At 44.8% G+C, this 26,920-nt stretch overlaps 1 protein-coding gene across 3 annotated transcripts in view; it reads right to left on the reverse strand.

Annotated features, from left to right (window-relative positions):
• Nucleotides 1-26,920, reverse strand: part of RasGAP1 (Ras GTPase activating protein 1) — a 61,502-nt gene that overhangs the window by 16,191 nt on the left and 18,391 nt on the right. For all 3 annotated transcript variants that reach the window (XM_065429742.2, XM_065429741.2, XM_065429743.2), the window contains 9 exons: nt 21,269-21,383; nt 18,407-18,481; nt 14,824-15,054; nt 10,872-10,949; nt 6,860-6,943; nt 6,503-6,576; nt 5,580-5,686; nt 2,938-3,020; nt 2,097-2,257 (listed from right to left, as the gene is read on the reverse strand). In XM_065429742.2, coding sequence (XP_065285814.2) covers nt 2,097-2,257; nt 2,938-3,020; nt 5,580-5,686; nt 6,503-6,576; nt 6,860-6,943; nt 10,872-10,949; nt 14,824-15,054; nt 18,407-18,481; nt 21,269-21,383 — 1,008 coding nt within the window. The remainder of the gene's footprint in view (nt 1-2,096; nt 2,258-2,937; nt 3,021-5,579; nt 5,687-6,502; nt 6,577-6,859; nt 6,944-10,871; nt 10,950-14,823; nt 15,055-18,406; nt 18,482-21,268; nt 21,384-26,920) is intronic.

Consider the following 26,920-nt stretch of genomic DNA (forward strand, 5'->3'; position numbering starts at 1 on the left):
CAATAGAGTTAGGCTCATTTTTTTACCGGTTCATGCGTTCCCGGAAAACACGATTTTTCGGCACTAACGTTCAGTACGTCGCCAAACTGTGATCGTACGATACATTTTCGGGCAGCTAGATCCCATGTGAACAAGAAAATGCGGGAGGCACGAACTATCGCGAACAGTACATAGTCACCCGTCTCACATGAAAACGATGCGTGCGCAGTTTCTTATTTCGGTACCAGCAAATCTCCAGCTGGGTCATCGCAAGCCACATTCACAGCTATTGCCGCCAAACCTATTGCGATAAGCATCTTCACCTATCTATTTTACAGTGCATGGTGTGTAGTGACAATGGTAGCGTACTGCACGCATTTAGTAGGCAGTGTTAACCCAAACGCGTTGCCGTTCACTGCTGCAGGTGGCGCGATGTGGGCTTCATGTTTCGCTTTAGCGGCAACCAGCTTGGCCCACCAGCTCAATTTCGTTGCAGTTTCCCGTCGCCCTCTTAAAAGACCACGCAATACGAAAACAAAACGTGTTTCCGGCCACCAGAGCACCACCAGGCCAAAGTGCGTCGGCGTCTCGTGCCGCAATGATCCGCGCAACGCTTTGCATTACTTGGATGTCAACAATAGTTGAATCTGTCGAATTTTTCTAGTTACTTTGGATCGTACATTTTCCCCGTTAGTATGTTTTTCTTGCAGTTTTCTCCAAAACGTATGAACGAGGTTCTACTGTATTTATTCAGATGATGCAAATCTTTGGATCACTCAGTGTATTCATACTCCACAATGGCTGTTTTAATAGGTGCAAGGTACCCCAATTCCTATTCTCAATCCTTCTTGCATGCATTATACTTCATGCCTTTACCCTACCAGTATTTCGGGAATTTTGAAATAAATCTCGCATTATACTCGTGTAAATACAGTATTGCATGTTTCCTCAGCACTTTTTCCTTACAACCTCCTTATTATGCGATGTTAACATGCAACCTCGGGCGAAAAAAGTTCTGGACAGGAACTTTCTGCCCTCAGTTGCGTTATCTTAATCTTAGCATTGCATAATAAGGTGAACCAACTAGCCAACATCACAACATTTATTTACAGCAGTCAGTGAGCCGATTCCAAAAGAAGCACACCAATAGCGTGGTCACCAAGCCCACATACAATGTTTATTCGGAGTACTATAAGCAGGGACAAGTCAAGAATGCAGCAGCAAATACCCCTCAAAAAGCACCTGGTGCTCATCGGCCTGACAACTGGTATTGCTCACTTGTTCTCTCATAACCCACCGCGGCAGCCCAGTGGCTATGGCATTGCGTTCTGGAGTTTGAGGTCGTGGGTCTGATCCTGGCTGCAGCGGGTGCATTTCAATGGAAGCAAAATGTAAAAAGGTTCATGTACTTGCATTTCAGTGCACGTCAAAGAACCTCAGGTGGTAGACATTGATACAGAGTCTCCACTATGGCATGCCTCATAATCCGATTATGGTTTCGACATGCAAAACCCCAGAATTTAATTGAACCAGTTTTGTCTTCTTGTAACGTGTGCACAAGTGTTTGAGCACATTTGTCAAGCAGCAGTCTCTCATCACCAACTCCTGGTGAGGACCGTAACACATTTCCAAGCATGAAGACCACCACAGTGCATCCGTTCACAAAATGCTCGAAGCTAAACAGCTGCACAGCTGTGATGGCATGCTCACTTCATCCACCCCGCTCGGCACTGCAACGGTTTGCTACACTGTGCTCGAGCTTGTGCAGCAAGTTCTCTACTCAGCGTCTGTGCGACCTGCTGCTGTCCTTCTTGACTGTGCATGCCTGAATGTGGTGCTTTTTTATTGCTGAAGTTTGATGGATGAGAGAAATTTACTGCGAGTGCAGAGAGATGGGAAAACACAGACAGCCCACTTTTGTGAAAGAAGCTCCTCCTGCATTCTTGACTTGTCACCGACTGTACGTCTCATCAGCCGTCGCCAGTAAACCTGTGGTCGAGGTCAGTCGGGCAGTGTTTCACATGGAGCAGTTACTGAGACTAATGAGACTGGTAGTGTGACCAGTAATGAGACCAGCAACGTGCATCACAGCCATTTCGGGCAGGGACGGTACTAACCAGAGCCAGTGGCCCTTGAGGAAGGCAGCTGGGTGGTAGGTGTGGATGCGGCATAAGTTGAAGTGGCAGATGCGGGTGAGGATTGTCCGCCATTCCTTCTCTTCTACACAGTTGTTGGCCTGGATGTACAATGCTCGAGACTTCTGGATCACCTGAAACACCTGCAATGATAATGCATTTCAAAGTAAGTATCCTTATGCAACTGCAGCTCTTCTGTTCTATATAAATATAGTCGACTTTCATTAATTCGAACCCAACAGGACCAACGAAATAAGCATAATTAAACAAGACGCAAAACAATAATGCTGAAACATACGACAAATTCATTTGCCAGTATTGTTAGATTGTAACACACCCCAAAATCAAACACACACCCTATTTTCTATGCATTGAAAGCAGAAAACAGCATGTGCTCAGTGTATTCACTGTCCCCTGAACTCGGCCGAGACAGATGCTAACACTGAATAGGTTGCCGCGATTATGGTTGTTATTAAGATCAGATGCATGCATGCTGAGCTGTCGCGTTCAAATTACTCGACGAAGATCCATTTAGGATCAAAAATTGAAAGTTTGGGCACTGGCTGGTAACCTTTGGTCGGGATCAAATTAACCAAAAAAGTTGAATTAGCCAAAAAAATTGAATTAACCTGAGTCGAACCAGTGGAAGTCTACTGCAACACTTTCTCTGGCTGCTCAGAGAATAAACAATGCCATCTGCAAGATGGCAACTGGTTTGAAGATACATAAAGGTTGCCTTGAAAGGCATCTTTCTTTAGGCCGCAGCCATTATTTGAATGACCTCTATGGTAGCGAATGCAAAAGAACGTAAAAGAATGCTCACATTCTTCATCTTGAATGAGTCTTCCTGCACCTTTTCCACTCCCAAGATTTCGTCCAGTGGAATGGTGCACAGGGGACTCGAGTCTGTAAAAAAGAGGAGAAAGTGTGAGAGAGAGAGAATATGCGCCAAATAAATCCTTGCGATGTCACAAGCACAACATATATAAGAGCAGAAACAACAAAAAAAAGGTTTATGTGGTGTTATCTTCATACTTCTGAGGAGCGCCAGATTTTAGGGAGCACCTCATCGCTCTGATGCCAAATCTTTCCTTTGCGCACTTAGGATAGACATTTTATGCTAGTCATGCAATGCTACCTCGCTCTATATACAGAAGGCTTATTCACTAGGAAAAATTTTGCCATGAACAGAATTGAAACTACCTTAAAATCTTTCCCAACCTTCACAATTGTTCTTATCAACAGTTTTCTGGGAACTTTCCTGCTGCATTCTGCTGCTGACCACAAGGATGCAAGTTTCAGTCTTGGTTGCAGTGAGTGCATTCAGGGACAGAATGCAATAACACTCATGCACTACATTTTAAGGGCACATAAAAAAAAGCACCAGAGGTCAAAGTTTATCTGGAGCGATTAACTACCAGTACATCCTAACCCTGTGTTTCTTCGAGAGGTTAAACTTGATCAGTGTTCAGCCGTATTATAAAGAAAACGACTAGGGCCTGCTAGCAAATTTTGCCCTCATCTAAATTGAAATTCACCAAAGATTTCTAATGTCTGGCAAGGTGCATACATCTTACCCATGACAATCTGCCAAGTGAGGAAATGGCTGCATTGGTTGTCACCTGCCCTCTGTACACAAAACTAATGTGTAATTTAAGTTTATACGACCACTAAATAGACGAAGCGACACATTCAGGGTCATTCTTGTAGCTGCAAAAAGCCAAGAGCAGTGCAAGCACGGATTGTAAAACAAGTGCCCACTGTCGTAATGGAACTGTTTGCGAGAACTGTCAAACAGTTCAACTGGTGGACGAGTTCGTATTGTGGGGAGCACATGTGCCCATCTTCCCCCACGTACTCACGTCGCCACGGACGCATGCTGTGGATGCATCAAGAGTCGTCGTAGACACAGGAGAGGTGTACTTCACTCTCATGTGGTTCTCCCTCATTATTGCCCCCCCCCCCATCCCTGACTCACGGGAAGATATCAGACGGGTGAGGACCTTCCCCTCACTAAGTTAAAGAGGTATAAAACAGCATAACTGGAGGCTCACTCACACGAGGCCGACCCGACACCGATTTAGATCAGCCAACTGTCAGTGACGGCATTTTTTATCTTCATGTCAACGCCTCTGTCACACCGTACCGATGCTCTCCGTTGACCGTGGGCAGATTGTTGGTGTCGGTACAGTGTGACAGAGGCGCCAACACAAAGGAAAAAACGTGGTCACTGACAGTCAGCAGGCAGAAATCGGTATCGGTTCAGCCTAGTGTGAGTGAGCCTTGGGGTGACCCACTCTCTCGGGCACCCAACCCATAACCTGCTGGATTTACCAGCTGCAACCTGTGAGTGACCTCGTTTGCCTGACTATACCAGGCAATGAGGCAAGCCTATTTACATGTATTACTTATTACAGACAGGATTTCCCTCTGCCAGTGTTCTTTATTGCTTGTAGCAATAAACATTGTTAGAGTTGACGCCGCTGGTTGCCTTATTCGTTCGAACCCGACGGAGCTGCGATTACACGCGCCGCGGGTTGAGGAGAACCACGAAACAATTGTGTGTGTGGCTAGATCCGAAGCTCACCTTCAGCCCTAGCCGCATAGAGAGCATACCCCCACAGTGTAAAATCATACCGAACATCACGCAAACATATGCAGGAACAACAATGCTTATCTCATTGCTTCTTTCTTTGTTGTTATCATCTCCGTTTGCACTGTGTTCCTCATGGTGTAGTAACTTGACTGTGCAAGGGACCCCTAAGCAGTGAGCCCTGGCATGCAGCGACACCTTTCAAAAACTTTGCTCAATTCGCACTTCTCGACATTTAGTACCATTATATTTCTTTTAAGGTGCTTTGTTATGGGAGAAAAGTGGAATGAAGAACAGCTTTCTGTTAAATTTGCATGGCTAAAATCCCATGCATGTGTGCACAGTGAAAATTTATGGAGGAAATTAATATTTCCAAGCAATGCTAGCTGCTTATAGATTGTTGTATTGTTGAGCAAAAAAGAAATGACAGGAAGAAACAAAATGGACAGAGCAGACACTCTGTTGAGCATCTTGTCCATTTCATTTTTTCCTGTCCTTTCTGCTCAGCAATACATGTTGCAACAACAGTCATTATTCTGCTTACGGACTATTTTATGGAGGTGCTGTAGTGCCAGTACCATGTTTTCTTTTTAAAGCTATTGAATCGATCACAATGCCTCAGTGCATGATATTAAGGTTGCATTGTATGCACAAAAGTTGTTTTGCACACACAGTCAGTGTTTAAAGAGGGTGACAGCTTCCCATTGCTTCCGGATTGAGAAAAATGTCCCATGTTACAGCCCAACATGGTGGCCATCTATATACCAAAAATAAAATTATATATATACAGCATATCCCCTATGTGAGAACCACAGCTAACACATGACCAATATTCAAGGTCAGGAGACAAATCTCGATTCATTGTGGCCCACCTTTCGTCTTTGAGTAGTACAGCTCCTTGGTGGTAAGGCAGAAGTAGCGACGCTTGAAGTTTTTGAGGCCAAGCCTGTTGCGCCCTTGCGCCCTTTTGGTCATAGTCCTGCACGAGACAGGGTCACAGCTCAAGCAGAGCAGCATGCTATGCAGGGCACTCAGTTTAAGCTATTCGTTGGCATCAACTCATCTAATATCAAGCCCAAGGTAGTGGGGATGCTCAACTGCTCGGGTCCCCTGTTGTTCATCCTCCCTATACAACTTTCACATATCCCGATGTTTGGCTTCCCTGTACGATACACATAATGGCATAGCCATTGATATGGTGGCACAGTTAATAAATGTGTAGTAGTTAATTATGCTGTTTGTACAATACCTCCGGCATAAGGTAATAAAGACTATCACAAAGTCTGTACAACATAACTGTATTGACTCCCATTTTCTGATATTTCTGGCCAGTGCCAGTTCAGAACCTGTGCTCTTCTTACAAAGGTAGATGTTGTTTGCAAGTTATGTTCTTTTGTTTGAGCTTACAGTGGCTGGTGTGAGAATCGCAATCCCAACTTACAGTCACTTCATTTTTCACTTTTCTATTTAGAACCTAAAACATTCGGAAAACTTCCCCTGCGTAATTACCTCACTCCCCCCCCCCCCCCCCCCCAAGTTCAGATCAAGTTTCCAAGAAAAAGAAATGCGAGCATTATGGTTGTAAATATGGTATGACAGCCAAGTATACATATGTTGCAAAAGTTAACAATTTTCATGTTTCTTCAAACAATGTAATTACAGCATTCTGCTTTAACTATGGGGCACATCACAAAATTTTGAATCAAGGCATTTATGGTGCCAGTCTAAAGCGCTGTGTTCGCCATGACAAATTTCTCCTTCACTGACATCAGAACGGTGACAGGTCAGTGCTTACCCTTCCTTTAGGACAATGGATGGTGTGTCAAGGTTTCGCATTGGGACATTCTTCAAGGAGATGAGCTCAAGGTACTACAAGAGAAAGAATGAGAGAAATAAACTCACCTCGCTAACAAATTCAATGGAAATGCACACAGGTGAAATTTTACCGATTAATGGTACACATTCACAAAGGCAGAAACAGTCACTCGGGCAAAGTAATTTTTGTGCACTGTTTGTGTTCATCTCCATACAAGTTCTCTTATTCATTTAGCAAAACCTTCATTAAATAATGATGTTATAAGCTAAAACAGTGCAAGCCATCACATCAATGATACACCCTCTCAGCTAGACAAGGTTACAAGCACAGTCATACCTGTCTCACAGCTTCCTTGTGCTCGTCCGTAATGAAGTTTTCATAAAACTCTTTCATGTAGTCTTCTTTATAAAACGGCTGTGCCTGCAACACACAACAAGCAAGGATATCAAACTCATGCCTGTGTTCTCTAATACAGCTCACACAAGACCTTTAAACAAAAATTCCTACTAAAGTTGCCAAGCGATAATTCAGACATCTTCACCACACTGTGATTCACCCCATAAACATAATGCATAAAGATGACCAAAGCCATACAGTGTGCAATTTCAATCATTCCAATTGGCTGGATCACAATGTGCTAATTAAAGCACTGGTTAGACCAAATAAAAAAAAAGTGGTTGTACTGTTTTGAGAAGTCATTGGCACCTCTTTTAAACTGATGAGGAGCCTAGTCAAACCAATAGTCGCCAAGCGCAGCCAAGCAATGACAAGCTAAGCAATGCCAGGCTACTAAATTGTAGAGGCTGTATTGTTGTGTGATGTGTATATTATGCGCATCCACCATTTCTTCCTTATGGTGTTAAATAGTAACACAGTCCGAAGCTTTTTCTTTCCACTTTTTTTTTTTGTTATTGCTATTACAAATTTTTTGGCACTCAGGATCACCAAACTGGTTCCTATATTGTCAACTCCATTCCCAATGTTTGCAGCTACAAGGGTGGCTATAAATGTGCCAGACAATGATCTTTGTGAAGAAATCCTTGGTTATTAGGCTATATGAGAACAGTCAACCTTTGTTCAGGTTGCCAGCGAATGGAGATTTGGTGCATGCATTGATTGTATTTTCATCTATACCTGTAGCAACAGCATGAAAATGGTTGAAATACAGACTAACCAAGTTGCATGAAAGCATATGCGCATGCAACAGCATAATGACAAGTTACTTTCGGCACTTGTGAAATTAATTCCCTTATTTTTTGACGATCCATTCATTTCAACCTCACAATTATTCGTGTATTTCAGTAGTACCTCACGAGTCCAAATTATAAGTCAGCAACTGTGGTTTCTGGGTCCTCTTGCTGGGTCCTCACAACACAGCAAATACAGTAAAAGCTCTATATAACAAAGTTATCCTTGCAGCTAAAAACATCGTGAAATTGCAAATTTCATTCATTTGGGATTTTAAAGTTTCAGCAGCAAAAACAACTTCTAAATTTTCCGAAACATTCCTGGTGGATAGTATGTCAGTAAGCACTTATAAACAAAGCGCAAGAAGGGGCCATAACAGAGCAGTTATGAGCGATCGCGTATGCAGCGCAGATTGCGCCGAGAGCAATGCATCGATGGGGCCCACGGCGTTAAGACAACAACCAACCAACCAACCAACCAGTGTTGCATCGTGCAGCACTGTAAATCTCGGACACCATGGGCGACCAAGCTTAGTGCCTGCAGCTGTCATCAGATGGCGCCGACGAATTAAAAAAGAGAAGTGTAAACTGTTAGGATTGGGGGCTCAATCCCATCGTCCGTGGTCCTTTGCCAAGATTGGAGTACGGCATGAATTCGAAGGTAGCTGGCCCATGCCGTCGTCCAACTTATTTACGCTGTGATCGTTGATGAAGTGAAGAACTGTTTCTCATCGAGAACGAGGAAAATGGGTTTATTTACAGAAATTAAATCAGTCTAACATGACTGCTTGAGAAAAAGAGTATCAGTCCAACATGACTGCATGAGAGAAGTGACTCAGTCTAACATGACTGCTCAAGAGAAGTGTCTTCAGCATTCGCACAACCACAGTTTTTATACACTCGATCCGCCGGCCATACGAGGCGGCGACTGTTCGTTTACTCATCACCAACTCGCCGCTGCTCTGCAGATCAGTTTACAGACACAAAGGCACACACATTCCGATGCCCAAACGACGGCGTTGGAGGGGTGCCGTTCCGGGAATTATCGGTGCCGATCGAGGGTCGCTCGTTGTTCTGCGCCACGCCGAAGCGTGAGAAGCACAAAAATACGTCGTTCCCGCGGCAGCTTGTCCATGCGTGTCAAATCAGCTCCGCGTTGGGGAACTCCGGAATCATTGTTCACACACCGAACTAGTTCCGTCACAATGTCGATGGGGCTGGAGGAAGGAGGCAGTTTTCAGCACAAAGGCCGCTTCTTCGAACACCTCCTAGCTGCAGTGACGGAGAGGGTGCGGAATGCGCGTCTTGCCCCCCTTGTCGTAATCGGGTGGCAAGGTGGCAATCTTGCTTAGCGGCTCGCCATTCTTAACAAAACCGATACGGATCTTCCTCATGAGCAATAAAAAAAATAAAATAAATAAAATAAAGTCAGAGTTTTGCCAGACAGGCTGAAAGTCACAGTTTCGCCATGAAGGCTGAGCGTTGATGGAAATAGCAAAGAGACAACTACAAGAAGCAAGGATTGTAGCTTTACCGATGTCACCCAAAGACAAACATGAGCAGATCTCACTCGATGACCATTAACTTGCTGTCAAAACGCAAACTGAACGCTTCGCACCACACCGTCTCTTGAAAACTTGAGGTTACAGGACCGCCAACACTATATGAGTGGAAACACAATGCACATCAATGCACAAGCAATCTCAGCTCGGCCTTTGCAGTTGCCATAGATTACCCCCAAGATACTGCACGTGGCCTGCATGCAAGGAGGACATGCATGCACGATGGAGAAGGCAGATAGGTGTGCCTTCCTGCACCCCACCCCTCTCCTCCCGCTTAATCACGTTACCGCATGTTTACGCCCTCCCCATCCCCTTTGTGCAGAAGGAACATCAGCTCTTGTGCTTCTCCTAGTGCTGCGAGCTGCTGCGCACCTCCGGCATCTACAAGTTGTCAAGTTGTTTACCAACCCGACAAATAGCGCAGCCGTGTCTCCTGCCTACTGCTTCACGGCGCGCTCACTCTGACAGTGTTTTTGATGCCCAAACATTTCATGCAGAAGAATGCTTCAAATAACCTGTGGCTTGTTCAATATTCTGACAGTTTTCTGCTAGGTTTAATAGCCATACAGGATAAATGTGTATGCATGAAATGGCCGGAAAATTAATTAAATCAGAACCATGCCATGAAATTAAGTAGTTAAATTGCAAAAAGAAAAACAACACAGTCTTCAATTACCCCTTTGAGGGTCGATGCCATAAATATACGGCGCTGCGCGCAGGTCCGAAAATGGTCGATGCCGTATATTTACGGCGCCGTCTGTACGTTTAAAACGCTCGCTAATTTCCTAACTTTTTCTTGCCTGGCATGTGCTGCCACTATGTGGGAATACATGGAATTTTTTTCTCGCATCTCTCTCGGTTTTCGTTGTATAGTTTGTTTTTTTTTTTTGCTCCGGCGCGTCTGCTACCGCTTGCGCATTGGTGCCCTCGCGATTCCTGTCTGCTAATCGATTAGGATTCGTTTGTTACTCGAACCATCATTACCATGACTTCCGACCCTCTCAATACAATTACAGCTAATTTTCCGTGATAGAGGCACAAATTCCCTGAGCTTTCCCTGAGTTTTTCCAGACTATTCAAAATCCCTGAGAATTCCAGGTTTTCCTGGTTGGTAGACACCCTGCACTCTTACAAAGCAAACACTTGTTGCGAAAAATGCCTAAATGTCTCCAAAATTTCCTGATTGTTATCCTGAATGATCGTCAATTCTAAAGTGAAAGGGTTCTATCTAATTAGATTGTGCAGAATATGAATAGGGCATATTTTTCTGAACATATGTGAGGACCAGTGATTACTTTAGAATATACGATGCCATGTTAAATATCTAGCACACTTAAACTGTAGATCTGATTTCGACAACTGAATGTGCTCGCTGCTAATGTTTTGCTTTGAGTGTTACTTGTTTTTCTGGGCACAAGTTCGAACAAAATAAAGAGTTAAATTCGTAGAAAGACTCATATATTTAGCCCCGTCTGGTTCTTCACCATCCCTACAACATGAAAATATGTCCACGTCTATTCTCCAAGAAAAGAAATAGTAAACAAGAAAGTGAATTCTACATAAACGTTTTAGCATAGGGCAGGCAAGAAAAAAACTTACTGATGTGGAGCTGACAAGGTTCCCAAGGGTCTGTATGGACTTGGACACCAAGGTCAGTGTCCTGTGACACTGCTCATCCTAAAAAAGGAAGGAAAAAAAAAAGAGAGGGAGTGGCGCAATCAAAGACAGGTCTGCATACTGCATGTAGATTTGATTCCCAATTTTAAGGAGGAAAGAGAACACACATAGAAGATTAGTTATTATGAACACTTTCTTCAGGCACTTAAAAATGCTTTCTGTATGAGAGCATGGCTACTCAGACTTGCAGGTACTTTGGTCCTAAGATAAACAAAAGGGATGCACCAACATTCTAAACTCTCAAAGAAGAAATCGAATAGACAGTATTTGCTAATGCAAATAATAGTTTCTGAATATCTTTTAATACAGTCATACCCGCAGAAACTTGAGGGACAAACATACTAGTGAGCAGGAACTGTAACAAGAATGGACTGTTTAATACCGTCCACTAGTCACTTCTTTTTGTTAGCCGTTTCTTTTAAATGCCGATATATCTTCTTATTGTCATCGTCCTGGCTGCACTACAGATGCAGCATTTGCCTCACTTCCAAGGGAAGCATCATTCGAAAGTGCAACTTAACCCTCTGAGGGTTGATTTTTGTCGCCATATCCGACCGCCCAGGGTTTATTTTTTTCTATTGCAGATTTCAATTCTTCTTAGGGACTTATTTCGAAAAAAATTTACCATAAATTTTCTAGGGTGGTTGTAAAGTGAGAAAAAATATTTTGCATTGGTATATATGTACTCTTCATTCATGAATAACAACAATAAAAAAGAAATAAACTTATCAAAATTAAAAATTTGATGCATTCTATGCACATAGTTCAAGGCTTTGAAAATCTGCACACGAGAATATTTCGCAAGTCTCAAATGTTCCTGCTCTTACACTAATATGCACGTCCATATCGTAATCGAACAGCGTAAATGCGCGCCCTCAAGAAAACTGTGTGGTTGTGTGCCCGCCAAAAAAAGCAAAACGTGTGACAAACATTCGCTAATTCGTCTTATCGCTAACAAGAGGCAATTAGTTTTCGCGAGTGTCAAAAAAAAAAAGAAAAGAAAAAGAAGAAAAAGGAAGCAACGGAAATGCATGCACGGCAGCATCCTTCCTATGTGCACCCCTGTGAGCACTAAACGAGCGAGAAAGAGGCAGTCGCCCTTTGAGCGATTAGTAACGAGATAGCCATCAGCTTTGCAAGCACAAGAAGCCGAAACCATCCACGAAAACAAAACCGGAACCGCCACCCTACCCCGCGCGTGCCAATGCGCGGGTGCGAACTAGCGCTAAAACAAACGATGCAACGAAAACAGAGAGAAGGCGCACCAAAAAAATTCCCTGTATTCCCACATAGTGGCAGCACATGACAGAAAATAAAAAGTTAGGAAATTGGTGCGCTTTTTAAACGTACAGACGGCGCCGTATATATACGGCATCGACCATTTTCGGATTTCTTTGCGGCGCCGTATATTTACGTGATTGACCCTCAAAGGGTTAAGCGTAAAAAAACAACAACAACAACAACAACAACAACAACAACAATAATAATAATAATAATAATAATAAAAGAAAAAAGAAGAAAGAAAAAGAAAGGAAGAAACATATGCTTGCATGAAACATTAAAACGTGAGTCATTGGATCAATATGGCTTCGTGTGCACCACATGCACCAACTTCATGTAGGTGCTTTCGGTTCCGCGAATAATTTTTATCATCTGGCACAACCTCATAGTTCATGCCGTTCAGGTGTCGCATCACTATGCATGATCCAAAATATTGCCTATACAGTTCTTCAGAAAGTCCCAGACGCCGTATGGGTATCCAAACCCATACTCTCTCGCCGAGTGTGCAAGTGATGGATTTGTGCTGATGATTGTACCGCAATGCATCCCTATCTTGTTGGTGGCGGATGCATACTTGCGGTGACAGATGTGGCAGTGTAGGGGTTTTGATATATTGAATGCGGAGCCGCACTCCTCCTCTGCAAGCGCACTACTCCTAATGAGACTCCTCCTTTCTTGCATTGGAAATAATCATGTTGATGAAATGGCTTGTTTTAGCAGATGCTGTCAATGCATTAAATATGAAAGGCAGTACATGCCATGTAAGAAAAATAAGCAAGGCACGTGCCTAAAGATATGGAAGGCTCATGCAGCAACAGTCTTATTTGCGCTGCACATTGTCGCAGTTGCTTTAATTGTTTTCACTGCATCACAGCCATGTAACGCTGTGTACACTGATAGGGGAAAAAAACTAAGCTTCGCGCAGCTTTGTGCAACTACCTTCAAATACTTTCGTCTAACTACATGCACCTGTTTGTTATTGGAAAGAATCACCATGCTGCATCAGGAACACAAAATGCCTCATGGTTGACGCAGACATTCTACTAGAAATGGATGGCACTCAATATTTTTGCTGAGCGACTCCAGGGATGAGATCAGTAAATTTCCACTTTTTGTATTCCCGGAAGACTGTCCGAGACGCGAGGAATTTTCAGATAAGCTTCAAATAAACATATTTTATATTTATAATAGATATATAAAACTACTTCACAATCCCCTTCAAGTTTGATATATCCAGGTTCAGCTGTACTTCACGTCAACTGTGCATGATATGATGCAAAAGTTAATCAAGAATTCGATGAACTTCATCCTGGCCACAGTAGACATAACAAAACGTTACACAGTACAGCACACTGCAAAGCGCAAGGAGCCAAACATTTCCAACTGAACTGCACTCAAATTTCACTTGGTTGTTACCATTTATTGACACTGCATAACTGTGCCCTCTTCTGGTTTAATTATGAATACACTTGATTGCTGCACCATTTAATGTAATAGAGGTACCATCGGCCACTATAATTCAAACTACAAGAAAAAGATCCACTTTCACTGTCATAGCCATTAGTGATTGCACATCTCCTCCTCTAGCCCGGTTGTGACTGTGCATGGCTGTCAGTGCGTATGTGCGTGCAGGTTGAGCACATACGCAGCCTGTACGCTCTTATCTTGGAGTGTAATCTGTAACAGGTGCAAGGAACGGCCGAGCTGAGCTGGCCTGTGGCTTCATGTGCGCCACCTTCATGTGTGTTTTGTGCTGGATGTCACGTAATCTAGGGTTTCGGAGATGCATTGAAGAAAGAGGCAGACAAAGCGTTTCCTCCCTGCTGCCCACGCTCATGATGGCTTCATCCCCCTGTGGACAACACCATCAGCCATGGTGGCAGAGTGGATGTGAAAGCTCCACAGGTTCCGCTTCATACTGCCAATGTGAAAGTATCATCGACGACAAGGCATGAAACCAATCTTTGGTCGCCAACTCAAGCTCGGCAAAATGAATTTTTTCCTCATTGCAACTAGTTTTCCTTTCTTGGGGTGGTGCGGTGGAGGTTGCCTGATATTCTGACAAGCTTTATGACCTCTTCCGAGTACATAAATCTATTCGCGGCTGTACTATTTGCCTAAAAGGTCCAATTTCAATACTATAACAAAATTTCTTTATGTATAAAAAGTGAAAGGCCATTTTTGCTCACTTCGTTAAATTGAGGTTGAACGAATGAATAATGAGTGGTAAAATGAGGTTGAATCGTAGCACCAAATTTGGAACAGCACGAACTGTCAAGCAACACACCGTCTTTTAGATCACAGCGACTTTCTCGGCGACTATAATGTTGCAGACCTTGTCTGCTTCGAAAATTCGTCTGAACAAATTTGCCACAACCTCGTACCCCTCTGGAGTCCTTTCACTATCAGAAAACTTCAAAGGGTATGCTCGAAGACTGAAAAGCAAATCTTTTTCACTATCAGAATTTATTTTTCGTACAGCGTGACAAAACATTAGTAAAATCGTAAAATAGGTAGAAATTCATAAGCATTACAGAAAATTCAGGAGACGTGGCAGGTATGCATGCCTGTACAAGCAACCAATGGTACTCACAATGGGCTGGGAGGAGAGCTCGAAGAGCTTGGGGCTGAGAATGGCTGCCGCGAAGAAGCGCAGGAAGAGGAAGACAGAAATCACAGAGTACTGCAGCTCTTTGCGGCCAGGGAAACGATCGGCTGCCAGGCTCCGTAGCATGGAGAATAGGTCACATAGTTCCCATGGGCAGGCCACCCATGAGCCCACAATGGCTGACAGTGCTGAACCTACGTAGCCTCGGAGGTGTGCCTGCATGCAGTGGGGAACAGGGAAACTGCCATGTGGCCAAATTCGGCTGCAGTGTACAAAACCGGCTACCTTGCACCCCGTCTTCACTAGGTATAGGCAATTATAGGCCCCACAGAGCCAGTGTACAAGGACATCTGATATTTCGAATGCTGAAACCCTTCCTCATCAGATTTTTTGGACTTTTTGATATGGTCGCAGATCCAAAATGGCGTCACCATATTTACTCGATTCTAATGCGTTCTCAATTATAACGTGCACCCGTTTTTCGTGACCAAAAAAGAAAAAGGAAAAAAACTGCCCTCGACTGTAACATGCACCGGTTGCTGTGACCTAAAAGAAGAAAAGTCGTTTACAATATCCCTCACCTCATTCTTTCATACAGAAATACAACTTTCTCTCATTTGGAAAAAACAAACATTTACTCCCAATGCACTAAAGTTGCAATAAATAAAAAAAGTCACAGCATTAATTACGATAGCAAATTAGTAGACAGCTATATGAAAGCAAGGATAGTAGTTTTAACGGATAATAAGCTTTTAAATATTCGCTTACTGACTAAATTAACACGCATGGTGTCAGGCGCGCAAGCAAACATGAACACATCTCACTCAATGACCGTGGAAACTCTTCAAACGCTCAAGTGAAGAAGTGTGGTCAGTGCGGTAGCAGGAGCGAGGGAATTGACCTATGTGCGGCCCCTCTCGCTTCGACGTGAATTAGGCCACGAGAACAAAGCGTGGTGCGCCTAGATGCGTAGACTTGTCTTCGTTTCAGATCCCTTTCAAGATAGAAGTCGCGCGGTCGTGCCGTACGTAGCAGCAGCCAGTCCCACATGCAAGTTTTGAGAACTCTAAATGCCCGTGATCAGGCCCAATTTCTGCCCGTCTCTGCACATGTGATCGCTTTCCTTTTAATTACGGAATTGTGATGAACTCGGCATGTCTCTGCAGTCGGCACCTCCATGCTGACAGAGCAAATGCAGAAAATGGGAAGATGGACGGTGTAAAGGAAGCATTGCCTAAACACACGTCCTACAGCACATGAAGAAAGCCACGGCAGCTAGGCTCGAAGCGCGTACGAGGCAGTCATCTTGAAATGCCGATGGCGATATGGTAATGCAGATTTAGGGTCGTACTCAATTCGAACACGCACGCAATTTTTGGACCCGTTTTATGGGAAAAGAAGTGTGCATTAGATCCGAGTGAATACAGTAATTCAAACCACCACTTCCACCATTTTGATTATCTCGCAGTCTTGAGCCAGTGATCTTGCATGCTGATTTGCAGGCAGCCGTCGTAGTTTTGTGCTGTCATTAGGCTTAGCCACTTCAATGTTCACTATCAAGCTTTCTGCAGTCCGGTGCCGTGTTTTTCATTTAAAGGATTCGCCATAGTCGGAAATAGTGCCAACTCTACCTACGTCATCCTAACCGATGGTGCCGAAGCACAGGAAGAGTCACAAGTGTTGCATAATATCGATTCCCGAAAGTAAGCTTTGCCACTACACAGATGTGTTACGCAAGGAAGTATATGCAATGGATTGCAGTGAAGCATTCCAAGAGTGCAAAGGGACTACAGTCATGGGAGATAAAATGCGTTCTTTAATTACACACATGCACACCTGCTGTCTTCTGACGCAGTACGAGCACAGAGGCGCCTAATAACTGTACTGGCAAGCCGTATGGTGCTCCACACTTGCCGTACTCCTAGGGTTGTCTAAATTAACCGCTCTGCGGCCAAATACATCCGAATTGACGAGAGTTTCATGCGATTAAACAATGCACACACTTGCTGGGCCCAGAGGACAAGTCCGAATTATCAGAGTTTCTGAATTAACAAGGGTCAAATTAACAAGATTATACTGTATTATGATAAGTAACCCACAGTTTTGCAGAAGCAAGACAGAAAGTAGTTTATCACAAGATACTTGTGGCAAGAGCAACGTGGGGAGCTACTTTATCCATAATGTCTGCTTGCCTTGTTGCTGCCAGAAAGAAAGAATAACATGCTGGTCTAATTCACCCCTTCACAAACATTGTGAACCCAAAGCGTACTCATATGTTACAACTGGTTTTAAGGCACATGCTGCAATTGCAGTTGGTGAAAGGCAAGGCCAGTGAAGTGCAGACTTAGTGATTGAAAAGTAAGTCAAGAATGGGAACGACTCGTGTCCTTGTCACACCAATATGTTGCACTAGAAACACCAAAACCAAGCACACATCAAAAATCATCATATGGCCCAATGCTTCCCATAAGCTTGCTGTAGGCTCAATAAAGCAGGGCATGCACAGGGTCTTAGTATACAAACAAGCCAATTAAATACTGCATACAGTCTATGATCGTTGCAATGGACCCAAGTAAAACCGACTTTCGGATGTAACAGACCATATTTCAACCTTAGTTGGTTCTACCTATTTTATTAATGCAACGAAGTTAGCTTTTAACGGACCGCGCTACAACTGGCTATCGGCTACAGCAGACGCAATTGGTGTCAATTTTTTTCCAAATGATGAGTATAAAAGTAACTTTTGCCATGTCGACATGGGCTGATAACTGACTTGTGAGAGTTAGCTGACGATCACGGCTCAATATTGCGCACACGAGAGAGGAAGGCGGGGCGGAAACGCGCCATCCTCTCTCGCGCGCGAGGCACCAAGGGAGGCAACCAAGAGGGGGGCCTACTCCGGCAGCTGCTGCTTACAGCGCGGCCGTCATATCTTGAAAGCAATCTGCGATGTGGACAAAGAGCTCGCCTGCGCAGCTGCCGTATCTTGAAAGCGATCTGCAATGTGGACAAACTCCACCCAGTGCCGGTAGCTTCTAATGAGCTGTACTTTCGACGTTTAGTTCGCACTGAAGTGAGAGACAGCATGAAGGTCAGTTTACTTGCTGCTCGTGCCACGTTTCCTCTTTCTTCCCTTTCTTCCCTTCCCTTTCTGCGATCATCAAACGAGATAAAACTACTATCCTTACTTTGCATAAATGTCTACTAATTTGCTATACCAATGGATGCTTTGCCATTAGAGCGAAACTGCGACCTTTTTCTAGTTTGTTTTTTACTTTGAACGTTTGTCACTCGCTCTTTGCAATAACATTGTAAGACATCGCAATCAGTTTCAGAAGTGAGGCATTTTGGATATTACGGATTTCGAATAAAACTGTTGTTTTTTGCTTAATTTCACTGTCCATTGTAATGAGAATCAATTTACTTCATTGCCACATAGTCAGCACAAATCTAGCCAAAATATGAAGAAATTCCCACACACATACAAGATAGTAACAGTCCATTCCAGGTATCAAACACAGTGTAACCGCCTGTAAATTACTGAAGCAAGGTTTGGGTTTGGGCTTACCTCATTTACTTTCAGGGACTCTCCATCCTTCAGCCTTGTGGGGTCGATTTCACACGGTAGCCGCTCAGTTAGAATCTGGTGAAAAGGAAGATAAAAGAAAGGTCCTGTGGGCATCTAATAAGGTTTAAACAAACAGTCAAAAGGTGAAAAGTGTACTAGGTAACATGACCCTGAAGGGCGAGAAACAAAAAAGCAGTTTATCACTTACTGTTTTTGTATGCATAACTGTTTTTGTGTGTCCACTTACACCATAACTTCCAGTCCAGAAAAGAGTTCCATCGAAATAGCAGCTAACTCTATGGCTTAAACAAATGCCCTGGATTCAGAAAAGAGCAGAAGGTCTGCACATGCCCTTATCATGTTATATTTGCCAAGTATTGCAGCTGTAAAGCAGATATCACGAGTATGCATCAGCATAATGTGATGTTGCTGCGTAACACAGTAAAACCTCATTAATTAAAACCTGAACAGACCCTCCCTAATCCGGAAAATCTGATAATTCAGTCGCATCCTCTCGTCCTGGCAGACATATGCATTATTCAATGGAATCAAACTCTCGTTGTTAATTTGGACATATTTGGCGGCACATCAGTTACCGTATTTACTCGAATCTCACGCTCACTTTTTTTCCAAGAAAGCGGGTTCGAAACTTGAGTGCACGTTAGAATCGAATACAACTCTAAATCTGTGTTATCGTATCTCCATCAGCATGTAAAAATGGCTGCCTCATATGCGGTTTGAACCTAGCTTCTGTAGCTTCCTCCATGTACTATAGCAGGTGTGCTTAGGTTAGTCCTCCGTGCATCTTCTCATTTTCTGTGTTTGCTCTATCAGCATGAAACTGCAGACAGCAAACATATGCCGAGTTCATCATGATGCCGCAATTAAAAGGAAAGTGATCATGTGTGCGGAGATGGACTGAAATTGGGCCGCATCACGGCAATTCGGAGTTCCCGAAACTTGCGTGCAAGACTGGTGCAATAATGAGAGGCGTTCTACACCGGCGACTTCTTCGTACGGCGTGGCGGCTATCTTGAAAGCGATCTACGATGAGCACAAAGCCTACATGTTTAGTCACACCGCGGTTTGTTCTCGTCACTTAGTTCGCATTGAAGTGACAGGCAGCCCTAAGGCCAATTCGCTTGCTCCTGCTACTGCACTTTCTGACTTCAGCGCTTTGATAGCGAGTTTCCATGATCACTGAGTGAGACATGTTCATGTTTGCTTGTGTGCACGTGACACCATGCTTGTTCATTAGTAAGTGAATGTTTACAAGTTTACACGGCTGATAAACCTTATATCCTTACTTCATATAGCTGTCCACTAATTTAAAAATCGCAATCAATGCTTTGTTTTTTGTGCAAAACTACGACTTTTTTAATTCATCGCAATTTTAGTGCACTAGAAGTAAATCTTTGTTTTCCAAATAAGAGAAAGTTGTATTTCTTTATGAAAGAATGATGTGTGCAGTACTGTAAAGGACTCTTCTTTCATTTAGGTCTCGGTGAACGAGTGCGCATCACAATCGAGCACATTTTTTTTTGGTCATGGAGAACAGGTGCGCGCTACAACAGAGGCCGCATTCGAATAGAATAAGTACGGTAATTCAGACAACTCTCTGAGCACGGAGTGACGCAAATGAGCAAAAGCAGTGCCAGCATCCAACTGAAAAGAAGTGGTGGATTCCACATCACTATAGTCATCAGTGGAAATCGTACCAGAAAGGCTTCGTGCCTTTAAAGCCCTTAGTCTCGTGTTTACCGCCGCGCATAACATGGCCATGGTGGCTGCCTTTATAACTCTGTAGTCACCATTCATGATCGCGTCGATAGAGACCACAGTTTCGTTCACAGTGGTTGCGGCAATCAGTAGTTTCATTTTGACCCTGTGCGCGTGTCGGCCTCTTGTCTTCAGAACTGCATGGTCGCACCATCCATGATCGCGGTGACAGTGATGGCGGTTTTATCTGCAGCGGTTGTGGAAAACCATACTTTGGCTTATACTCAGGGTGCTTTGGCTGCATGCCTTAAGAACTGCATGGTCACACCATCAATGATCGCGTCAGTAGTGACCCCTGTTGCAGCAAACAGTACTTTTGTTTCAACTCGGTAAGTGCGTCGGCCCCATGCCTTCCAAATTGTGTAATCACCATCTATGATTGCATTGATAGTGACCGCAGTTTCGTCCAGCGATTGCGGCAAGCATATTAGTTTTGACTCGGTGAGTGCGTCAGGCCACATGCCTGCTGAATTGCGCGGTCGCGATCCATGATCGCATCGCTAGCGACCACGGTTTCGTCCGCAACTGCTGCAGCAAATTATAGTTGTAATGTAATGGCTTTGCACGCAATTCCACAAACATGGCAGAGCATGATGAAACAGAGGCTGAAGAGCACTGGTTAAATTGTAATGGATAGTCAATCCATTAACAACCCAGTTCATCGGCGACAATATAATCGGGATGTGTGGGCAGCAGTGAAATGCCTGTCTCAGGTGAAGACGTGCGCCACAGCCACACTGCAAGGTAAGTCAAGAGGCCTTCACCTTCACAAGCACTAATCGATCATGAGATGACAAAAATTGCAGCTTCCCCACTGCTTTTGTGCAAAATGGAAACTGTGTTTGCCAAAGCATATCTTATTGTTTTCTTGATACTCTCGGTAATTCAGCATGTACTTAATTAATACATTTTTTTTCGTCCTGTGGAATCCGAATTAACAAGGTTTTACTGTATCATTAAAAAACAAATGAACACTCTTCTCTGTACACGTATGTCCCGTGCAGTTCAGTTGTTGTGCTAACTTGCCTGCAACAGTTTGATTAAAAAGTCAGGAGGCAAAGAAGACGTTTACTTTTTTCTCACCTTTGCCACGACTGTCTTGAGAGTATCTTGCAGGTAGAGCATGCCTGTCAGCTTCATGTACTCATCAACACACTTGGAGACCAGCGTGTTGCCTCGGAAAATAGTGTGCGGGTCCCTGCAGCGAGTCAAAGACAAAATAAAAACATATATACACAAAATGAAAAAACAAAAACAACAAGAAGCTCCACAGGTAACTATATGCCCCTTTGTTTGAAAATGCAAGTTTTCATACAGGAACACAAAAGAAATCTTAGCATTATGACAGGGCAAAAACATTTATTAAAACATAATAGAGTGGCTATGGGATCAGCAATATATGAACCGTGTGGCTGTGTCACCTAGCAGAAATACCGTATAGTGCGGAATATATAGGTAGAGGTCTTTTGCAAGACATAATGTCACACTCTGTAATGTGGGAAAGACGCTGATGGTGGTGGAGTGAAGAGTTTAGCATTATCGCTGCTCTACGCTTGTTGGCTCAGCCATTAAAAGCCATCTGTGAATAGCCGTACGCTTCTTCCTTCCCGCAACATCATTGGTGTAAATGCTGGGTAACCACTTGCACAAGACGGAGCTCCGCAGCGGACGTAACCTGGCCACCATGTCATCCGAAGGAGAGACTTCAAACACAGCCCCATCGTCGCCACCAATGGTCATCCTAGCCCAGCCTCCCAACCCTATCATGTTTTCCGGGATTGACAACGTCGGCGTCGATGACTGGTTGCAGAATTATGAACAGGTCAGCGCACACAGCAGGTAGGATAACACACTTATACGGGCCAATATAATATTCTACCTAAAGAAAACAGCACATGTCTGGTTCAAGAGAGATGCAGAAGAGATTACAAGTTAGGACCAGTGCAAACAAAAGCTTAGAGATTTGTCCGGCAATCCCATCGACCGCCAACGTGCTGCTAACAAGGACCTTGGGACCTGTGCACAGACGTTCATTGACTCTTACGTGGCAAATATACAGGACGTCCTCACTCATTGCCGCAAGGTGGATAATAATATGGCAGAGGCAGACAAGGTAAGCCATGTTTTAAAAGACATCGCGGACGATGTGTTTAATCCGCTTGTTTACACGAATATAGCAATGGTCAATGAGGTCATTAACAAATGTCATCTCTCTTTGAAGACACGAAGAGCCGCCACACAGTTCAACAGTTTACGCGTCTACCCAATACCGCAGCTTCTTCGCCATGCGAAGTCATTTGTCTTACCGCATGAGCCCACCTCCTCCGAGAACATCGTACGTATCGTCTAGCCAGAAATCGAAGCAGTGTCTACTGCGGTGCCAGTGACGCAGTGCTTCGATGATTCTCAGCTGCTAGTGTCTCTCATTCAGTTGGTCATTTGCCAAGAACTTGCCAATGTGGGTCTTCCGTCCATCTGCTCCGCCAACCATCCTGACTTTGCTTTGTCTGCTGCCTCTGCCCCTGTTAACAGGAGCCAATGCAGTCTATATCCAATTGGATGGTTTGCGCATTACAGCACTCATCGACACTGGAGCGCAAATTTCCATCATGAGTGCGGAGCTTCAAACGCACTTGAAGTACTTACTCCTGCTCCGACTCGACTGCTCCAGGTCGCCAACAGTGAAACTCCAGCTGTGCTTGGAATGTGTGCTGCACGTGCGAGTGTCGCCGGCCGCCACACGTCCGTTTTGTTTAGTATGTTCAAACGTTGCCCTCACGATGTGATTCTCGGACTCAACTTTTTGACTGCCCATTCTGCCCTGATTGGCTGTTCAGTCGATGTTGTACAACTTGACCTACCCCTTCCTGTTGACCTTCCTGCTCAAGCTCCAACTCAGCTTTGTTCTGTGGATTTTATTCGCCTCCCATCTCTAGCAGCAACCTGCATCACTGTTTTAGCCTGCCAACCTGTACCTGACGGAGACTCCCACGACTTCAGTCCTGCTTTCTCAGAATGTCTCCTTCCCACACACCATTGTTTCTGTAGCGGACAATCAGACACGTCTTCCCATCCTAAATTTCAGACACTGCCCCCAAGTACTTCCTCAAGGCATGTCTCTTGCCACATTGTCACCGTCGCACGAGTGCCACATTTGCGCTTTATCTGTTGCCCCGTCTTTGACCAGTGCTCAGTCTACGCCTTCTGCATATGCCCCAACCAACGATCTTACAAAGATGATTGCACTGGACCTCTCAACCCAACAAGCCGCAGAGCTCCGTGGCCTCCTCAAGTCGTACTTCGACATTTTCGACCTGAACTATCGCCCTTTGGGTCAAACTATGGTCGTGAAGCATCGTATAAATACCGGCATGCAGCACCTGTTTGTTGACGCCCATGCCTGGTGTTGCCCTCCGAGTGATAAGTTGTCCAGTGTGAGGTTGACAAAATACTTGCCAAAGGGATTATTGAACACTCTTCAGCCCTGTTGTTCTCGTCAAAAAGAAGGATAACAGCTGGCAGTTCTGCGTTGACTATTGTCATCTAAACACAAGCGCCAAGAAGGATGTATATCAACTTCCCCGCATTGACGATGCTCTGGGTTGTCTCCACGGTGCCACATATTTCTCATCAATACAACTTCGCTCTGGATATCGGCAAATTGCCATGGATGAAATGGACCATGAAAAGACCGCATTCGTCACACCAGACGGTTTATATCAGTGCAGGGTAATGCCTTTTGCCTTGTGCAATGCCCCGGCGACCTTTGAACGGATGGACATACTCTTGCATGGCTTGAAATGGTCTATCTGTTTGTGCTACTTGGATGATGTCATTGTATTGTCTTCAACTTTTGCAACCCATCTTGAAAGACTTTCATCTGTTTTTTCTGTATTTCACACTGCTGGCTTACAGCTCAACTCGTCCAAGTGCCACTTTGGTCACCGCCAAATAACTATGCTCGGACACGTCGTCGATTCGTCAGGCATTCGCCCCGACCCCGCTAAAGTTCATGCTGTGCAGAATTTCCCCGTACCAACTGTGCTAAAGATGTTCGCAGCTTTATTGGCCTTTGCTCGTACTTCCGCAGGTTTGTGGAAAATTTCGCCCATGTTGCCTGTCCCCTGACTGACCTCCTCAAGAGAGACGTTCCTTTCTGTTGGGGGGTCTGAACAAGCGTCTGCTTTCTCGCACCTCATCACGCTGCTCACCACACCTCCTGTTCTCGCCCATTTTGACGCTCCCGCTCTGACAGAAATTTGCACCGACGCCAGTGGCTATGGCATCGGCACAATTTTAGCTCAACACCATTGTGGGCTCAACCGCATTGTCACCTGTGCCAGCCGCCCCCTCTCTCCAGCCAGGCACAATTACTTGTTTACCGAGTGCAGGTATCTCGCCCTCATTTGAGCGGTGGGCAAGTACCGACCCTACATATATGGTTGACCATTTACAGCTACTACCGATCACCACGCCCTTTGTTGGCTTTCTTCCCTCAAGGATCCCACCCGACACCTCGGTTGCTGGGCCCTACGGCTGCAGGAATACACATACACTGTGGCCTACAAGTCGGGTTGTCTATATCAGGACTTCGACTGCCTGTCTCGTCATCCTGTCGATGCACTGGACAGTTTAGTGGATGTCACACCGATCTGCTTTCTTGGTGCTGGAACGACGGAGCTGAACAACGGCACCATGAATCATTATGGCACATTATCCAACGTCTGCTCTTTGATCCATCTGACCCATCGCTTCACATGTTCCGTGCTACAAAGAGGCATCCTGTATCGCTGCAACATGCACCCCGACGCGCCCGTGCTCCTAACCGTCATTTCGTCTCATCTTCAACAGATTGTACTCCAGCAACTGCACGACGATCCCACCACTGGCCACCTTGGCATCCCTCGTACCTATGACCGACTTCGGCGACGGTTTTTCTGGCCTCGTCTCAACCGGCGCTACGTTGCCACGTGTGAGTCGTGGCAACGCCGGAAAAGACCAGCTGTGCATTCTGCTGGTCTACTGCAGCCTTTGGATATACCGACCGACCCTTTTTTTTTTGTGTTGGCGTTGACCTTCTTGGACCATTCCCTATATCAAATGACGAAAATAGGTGGATTGCCGTCGCTATAGACTATACAATCCACTATGCCATTACTAGAGCCCTACTGACCAGTTGCGCTACAGCTGTCGCTGACTTCTTGCTTCACCACGTTATCTTACACCACGGTGCACCTCGTCAACTTCTCACCGATCGCGGTAGATACTTTCTGCCAAAGTTATAGACGACTTACTTCGATCATGTGCTACTAAAAACAAACTTTCTACCGCTTACCATCCTCAAACTAACAGACTTACCGAACACCTAAACTGCACATTAACTGACATGCTAGCAATGTATGTTTCCCCCGAAGTTTGCTTACAATTCCTCGTGCCACAACAAAGCTGGCTACTCACCCTTCTATCTCCTCTTCGGCCATGAGCCGACTTTGCCTTTCGAGACTCTCCTTTCGACCATACTCGACTCGCCAACAGAGTACACTCAGGATGTCATAGCCACAGCATCCCAAGCATGCCAGATTGCCGCATCCATCTTTCTGCTTCACAGATACACCAGAAGTGCCGTTACGACCAGTGCCATCATGATGTCGAGTACGAACCAGGTGCTCTTGTGCAAGCTTGGTCTCCAACTCGGCGTGTTGTTCTTTCGGAGAAACTCCTCTCACGGTACTATGGCCCTTACCGCATCTTTCGCCAGGTGACCCCTGTCATATGTGAAGTGTCTCCACTGAATGCCACCCAGCCTTCACCTCTCTCTGACATCGTCCACGTCAGCCATCTCAAACCGCACCTTTCTCGGGCCGATGAGCAGCACCAATAAGGAGCTTTTTCAACGGGGGTGATGTCACAGTTTGTAATGTGGGAAGAAGAGTACGCTGATGGTGGCCTTGAAGATGCAGAAGAAGAGTTTAGCTTTTTTTCTGCTCTACATCTTGTTGGCTCCACCATTAAAAGCAATCTGTGGATAGCCGTACGCTTCTTCCTTCTTGTAACATCATTACTAAAAGGTTACCAGTCCTTGGCACAATCTGAATTGTCGTCTGGCAACACGTGGGAGCCATAGACCTTTCGGCATCTGCATTGCAATTGGCTTCCTGTAGAGTGATGCCCTGACATTATTCGACCAACGCCAATGCACCATTTTCCTTTTTTAATTTAGCATTCCTGGCATTCATTTTAGTGTTCCCGACCAGCTGCAAAATTAGTACTGGTACTCGGCACCAGTTTACCACTGCGTTTAAGGAGAAAGTTATAGAGTACACTGAAGCAAATGGGAATGTGTCCACCCAGCAGCGCTTTGGCATCTCTAAAGAAAGCGTCCCAGTACTGTAAAATGCTGAAAGGTAAGCTATCTGCGTCACGCAGAAGGAGTCCTTTCCCAGCCACCATGCGGTGCACCCTGAACTTGAAGACAAGGTGACACATTTCATCCACAAGCATCGTGCCCGGGTCTTGCTGGTGACAGGAGAGCTCATTCGCATCAAAGCCACCAAGCTCGCCCATGAAGCTGGACTGTTGAAGGAGCAGCTGAAGGGCTTCATTTACTGGGTTTGTCGCTTCACTTCCGTCAGCACACTTCCATCTGCCAGAAGCATACGAGGACAAGTTAGTGGAATTCCAGCACTATGTTATCCGACAGCAGCATGACTACATGCTGGGAGAGGTTGACAATGC

Source organism: Dermacentor albipictus, chromosome 1 (genome assembly GCF_038994185.2).
Source record: "Dermacentor albipictus isolate Rhodes 1998 colony chromosome 1, USDA_Dalb.pri_finalv2, whole genome shotgun sequence".
In the NCBI taxonomy this organism is placed as follows: Eukaryota; Metazoa; Arthropoda; class Arachnida; order Ixodida; family Ixodidae; genus Dermacentor; species Dermacentor albipictus.